Source organism: Myxocyprinus asiaticus, chromosome 43, assembly GCF_019703515.2.
Source record: "Myxocyprinus asiaticus isolate MX2 ecotype Aquarium Trade chromosome 43, UBuf_Myxa_2, whole genome shotgun sequence".
NCBI classification, from domain to species: domain Eukaryota; kingdom Metazoa; phylum Chordata; class Actinopteri; order Cypriniformes; family Catostomidae; genus Myxocyprinus; species Myxocyprinus asiaticus.
Window position 1 is genome coordinate 22,183,408 of NC_059386.1, and position 6,269 is coordinate 22,189,676.

At 35.8% G+C, this 6,269-nt stretch overlaps 1 protein-coding gene across 1 annotated transcript in view; it reads right to left on the reverse strand.

Annotated features, from left to right (window-relative positions):
* The window catches only part of LOC127433786 (clathrin heavy chain 1-like), a 43,001-nt gene extending 36,948 nt beyond the window's left edge, over positions 1-6,053 (reverse strand). Inside the window, exon 1 of the mRNA XM_051685986.1 lies at positions 5,755-6,053. Within this exon, the coding sequence (XP_051541946.1) occupies positions 5,755-5,796 (42 nt within the window). The 5' untranslated portion in view covers positions 5,797-6,053. The remainder of the gene's footprint in view (positions 1-5,754) is intronic.
* Positions 6,054-6,269: the final 216 nt, after the last annotated feature.

Here is a 6,269-nt window from a genome sequence, read left to right on the forward strand (position 1 = left end):
TAATAATCACTTTGAGTCACGTATGGACTGGCTTTTCCAGAGTGGGAATCTCCCGTTTTATGTGAGAGCTCCTTGGTCATAACACAGAAACAATTCAAAATAAAAGCTCAATTTAAATTAAAAAAATTATGACAGAAATGTAATATTCACTATTATACTACTTCTACTACTACTACTAATAATAACAAATCAGCAGTAATTGTATTATATTTAAGCAATATCTCACATCTGACATACTCATTCTGCAGCACTTTATTTGACAAAAATATCTCCAATGTATTTTAGATTGTGCGGTGAGGATCATTTCACTTCATTTCATAAAAATAATACAATATCATGTTGAAAATTAATTTTCACACTTTCATTTAATTAATGTTTTAATGAATTTATTTATTTAAACACCATTTTGATGCTAAAATTACAAAAAAAAATGGTAACGGTACTCGTAATTGGTCTCAATTTATATCGGGACATCCCTAGTTAGTAGCCATGTAATAAGCAGGATATCTGCTTCGCATCTGGGTCCTGATCAACCTGTCTGGGTTTATTTTGCAATTACAACCAGCTGACTGTACACTGTACAGTATCCCTTCCATATATACACTGTGTTTCTCATGATCTTAAAAATCTTTTGATCTGAAGGCAAATGCTTAAATGTTTGAAATTAGTTTTGTAGATAAAAATATAATTGTGCCAACATATATATTTCATTACAAAATTAAATGTAATTAGTTTTGAAATGGATGACTTGGACCGAATAATAAAGCAGCCACTAAGTGCCCAACATAGATGGGAACTCCTTCAAACTGTTTAAAAATCATCCCAGGGTGATACCTCAAGAATATGGTTGAGAAAACGCCAAAAGTACGTTTCTGCAATTTCTAAGCAAAGAGTAGCTACTTTGAAGACGCTAAAATATAAAAATTTTTATTTATTTTGGATTTTTTTAAGTCACAATATAGTTCCATTTATGTTATTCCATAGTTTTGATGACTTTACTATCATTCTAAAATGTGAAGAAAAAATAAAGAATGAGTAAGTGACCCCAAACTTTTGAATGGCAGTGTATATTGTATATTATATATATATATATATATATATATATATATATATATATAATATATAAATAAAACCATAATATTGGCCTATCAGCCACTCTGCTCTCTAGATATCGGCCATTAAAAAAACACCAATATCAGTCAATCACTAAAAATAAATATTAAAACGTATTTATATCGACCACCCTAAACTCTAGACATCTGTATTGGCAATGGTCATTAAAAAACCCATATCAATCGAATACTAGTTTTGATATACAGTTTGTACAGCTTGATAAACTCTATTGTAAGGCATGTGTTGAAAAAATGCACTTGAGTGTAGCAAACAAGTTCCCAGGAATACAAACCTTAATTTCCAAGCATTTATTTGAGAGCTCAACTGATATTACTTTGTGTATTCATGACTTCCCATTTTAGACTGCATGTTTTGCTGTGGTTAGATAAAGATCACTAGTGTTAACTTTAACAGTAAGTTGGCACAATACTAGAGGAAAGAGAGTACGATGAAGACAGGAAACTTTTTGCAGATTCATCCCTCCTAACGGTGCTTTTGTGACCAAGTAAGCATGATTAGATTTCCTCTAACTTAAGATTTAAATGCAGAGTATAAGAGTAAGCCAAGTGGTTAATTCGTATATAACTTGTCTTAAAGGAACATGATTATTACATGCATGTAGAAAGTCAAAGTATCATGGCACAGTTTCATTACATGGTACCATCAGCAAATTTAACTTGCCCTCCAGCTGGCACTGTCCTCGACCATTCCATTCAACCATCACTATGAGGCGTTCCTCAATAAATATTAAGAACGGCCACAGACATTTGACTTTTCTGGGATAACTTGAGCAGTTATTCTGTTATGCTGACCTGCATTTAGCACATTTCTAAGGGTGAGCTTTGCTTTTCCACAAATCAGGGCAAGTGAAAGACACTTCTCTAATACTCGAAGGGCCTTGTAACAAGAGCTCTTCTTGACTTAAGCAGATAACTTCAACATCTTGTTTAAATTCATGACTTTTTAAAAGCTGTCAGCACATTCTTCTCACTACTATTAATGACCTACAGGAACTCCCAGTGCTGATTTAACCACTTTCCTTCTCTGTCCAGGGAAAAATGGCAACTTGCTCAGCATAAAACTCTCGTGCCCTACGATAGTAGAAGGCTCGAGGAAGAGCAGGAAAGGATACGCAATGTGCTGAGGCTTGCAACGCACTGCCACCGTACTCCATAACAGGAAGCAGGGACCCATTGTCTAGAAACTAAATCAACATGCTAAGAGCTGTGAGCATATGACCATAGGTGACATGTGACTTGCTTAGCAGGTTCAGTACGGACAGCAGTGGGACTGAACAGGAAAGGGGAAAGGTGGAATGAACACATATACAAATTCCTCAAGTTGTTCCGATGCAATGAAAGTGAATGGTGACAGAGAATAAAATACTACCCAACATCTCCTTCTGTGTTCAACGAAGGAAAGTCAGTCATATGGGTTTGGAACAACATAGGGGTGAGTAAATTATGTCAGAATTTTCACTTTGGGTGAACCTGGCCTATCCTAAGTCATTTTGCGATGTGTAGAGATAGTCAGTGCTCAGCAGTCCAAAACGGATAATGGATATCCACCTGCACGAGACAGTCATGTGTGATCAGCAGGTTAAGAGTTCAAAGATCAAATGCATTTGCAGGCCTTCAAGGTAATGTATTAAACAGCATCACATAGACATAAAACACACTCTACCCATCTGCAGATCACCTGACTTGCCCCTCTAAGGTCCTTATGTTACTCTCATTACCGTGGAGTGAATTACTAGTGATCCAATGAAACTTTTTTCAAACTTTTGTTTTGTTTACTAACTAAGAGAAAAAATATGTTTGCATTCCAATGCACTTGCTGCCTGCATTAAATACAGAATATTTTTACATTCGACATTCACAGCTTTCTAGATTCATTGAATGGACTAGGACTGAGTTAGCAATGCTAGCAATGTTACTTATAATATTCTTTCTCAGCCCTGGAACTCAAACCATTTTCTGATGCCCCCCCAAAAATATATATTCAAGTAATTAAATTAATATCATAAACATGCGACAACTAGTCAACTAATGGCTTAAACTAACGACTACTAGTCGACAAGGAAAATCTTTGGTCGGGGGCAGCACTAGTGATATGGATTCTTAAATCCCAAGAGCAATCTTTTACTCCATATGGCAACCCTCTATAATGCATGTGCGAACAAATTATGCGCTATGTGTCTAAAATGTCTACATGTTTAATAACTTGGTTATTACAGTCAGTTGTTGATTAAACAACAAAAAGGTAACATTTAATTCCAATCACACATGGATGCGTTAAAGAAACCACGCAAGTCCTCTCTAGTTATATGCGCTCACTGACTGATGCTGCTTGTCTTAAAGAGACAGTACCAATTTAGCACGTGTTCAACATATCAATGTAAATACTTGTTTATTGTTTACTTGTATAATTTGCACTACTTACATGCAACAAAAATATATATGCAACATAATATGCAATTTCAAGACATTTACTGATAAAACAGACTGAATTAGAACATTTTTAACAAGCTAAAATGTGACCGATAAGATGAAAAACTAATTGTAAAATATAATTTGTAAAATGTATATTTTCGAATTGTACCTAGCAGGGTTACCAGAGAATATTTCACAGAGATGGGCCACTTCTATTAAAATGAATGGGAGAAATTGGAATGCTCAACCAAGCAGCTCCGAGCGCCCAACGGTCAACGGATGTAGAAAGGAAGTCCCGCCTTACAGTTAAATGAGCCAATCAACTTTTAGATACAGACATCACCTGTCAATCAACTCTGGAACACGCATGCGCATTAGCAACACAAGTTTTATATTCTTTATTTTTTTATTTTTGCAATCCTTTAGGACCAGAATAGCAAAATACGGCCAACTATACGATAATAATACGGCAATCCTGAACGATCAGAATACAAGGACTGATGACAAGCGTGGAAAAAGATAAACACAGACCATTCACAAACCAAACACTGTACAAATATTATGTTTAACAATAGCTAATAGATCCAGCATCATGATTGTTTGTACTGTAGGCTAACATGTCTTGTGTCAAGGACACAAGAACAACATTTAATACATTGATATACAATTTTTGCCATCACTGTACTACATGTAATCAGGGTTGGAGAGTAACGGAATACATGTAACGGGATTACGTATTTAAAATACAAAATATAAGTAACTGTATTCCACTACAGTTACAATTTAAATCATTGGTAATTAGAATACAGTTACATTCAAAAAGTATTTTGATTACTGAAGAGATTACTTTGCTTTTTATTGTCATTTGTTTCATTTAATATTTAGTCCTTTCAGATGGAAAACATTTATACATATAAATGATGCGATCCAAAGTGCATTTGAACAGCGGTGAAACACTTTCTTATGATGTGTTACATTCATACGAGCAGACAGAGAAGTAAGTTTGAAGTAAGTTTGGAGCAGAAGAAATAGAAATAATCCTTGTGTAAATTGTCAGCTTTACGCTAAGCTAAAATGCTATTTCTAGCCATTTTACATGCACCTTTTACCAGGTACAATCCAAATTTTTATCAAGAAAATCCACATTAAATCATAATTTTTTTTCTCTAATAAGACTTTTGATATTACAGCAAAAATGTTATTCTTGATAATTTTTGTATTGTTTTTCAGTAAAAATATCTAAAAATTCTTAAAACAAGATCAATTTGATTAATCTTGTTTTAGAAACAACACTGCAGAAGATATTTAGGTTTTTCAGAGAATGTATTTTTAACATGTGTATTTTGTCTTACTGTACTGGCAGAGTTTTTATAGTCAAAACAAGTGAAAAAATCCACCAGCGCTGAAGAAGTAATCCAAAGTATTTAGAATACATTACTGACCTTGAGTAATCTAACGGGATACATTACATATTAAATTTTTCAGCATCTGTAATCTGTAGTGGAATACCTTTCAAAAGTAATCCTCCCAACCCTGCATGTAATTGCATTACATATGCTATTGTGGCCCAAATATAATGACTCAAAATTAGAAATATCCCATAATGACATGAGGAATTGCACAGGCATAATGTGACACTTCCCAAAGGCACAATGGGACCACACACGTTTTACACCTGCTACCTGAAACAGGTCATCTCGACGTCTCATTTAAAAGTCTTGTTAAATAAGTGGGAATTAAACAACATTACTCATACAAATACGTGTCCTTTCATTTCAGCGTTTTCACAATAAGAGGGCAAACCAGTTGGATGGTGCTAGATAACCCTTGCAACATTTTCCATACATTTTCAGTGCAGTCACTTTAATCTTCAAGCCAAACACCCACTCCAAGCTCATTTACCGTGTCAATACAGCACTCCATTTACATCCACCTAACTTAACCAAACCCCCTTACTGAAGAATAGAACGAACGAATAGAGCTCCAAAAATTGTTGTCTGTGTAGGTTTTGAGACACGGTCAGTATTTGAATGATTCTGCTGGTTTAAACTGAGTGTAGCTAAGCTAACTGCTACTACTACAGCGGCAGCTGATGAGAGGTCATGTTCATCCGTGAGTAGGTTTACTCCATCGAACAATTTAAAAGAACCCTAATGTTTACATTCTAAATCCATTCAGTCTCTGATTTGGAGATGTTTTAAGTCCTTACCTGCAGGTGCTCCTGGAATCTAATGGGCAGGATTTGAGCCATGGTGATTGTGGTTCCTCTTCGCGTTACCCTCTAATTCCTGCTATTATTTCTACCTAATCTAAACTAAACTACTCCAGAGCCGGGGATGAATGGAGGTGCTCCTGTGTTTTCTGGGTGGGGGAGATGAGCCGGGAATGTGTTGGGTTACTCTAGTCGCCCGCTGAATGTAAATGAGGCGCTTCAACTCCAGAATGTCAATCGCCGCTGCAAGGAACTCTAGCAACCTGCAATGGCGGCGGAACCCGTCCGGTGGAGAAGCGTACCGGAAACAGCCATAGACTTCAATGGAGGCGGAGGGATATGAGCGCTGTGGGGAAGAGGAACTTGTATTTTCTGTTGACATTAAAATGTCGCTATTCGGGGGTAAAAATACACTTAAAAATCTGGTTAAGGTGTGAAAACAATACGTTTTAAGCATAAGAGAGATTAATGCGGAAAGTGTGAACGTAAAGGCTGCGCGCGATGTAAACACA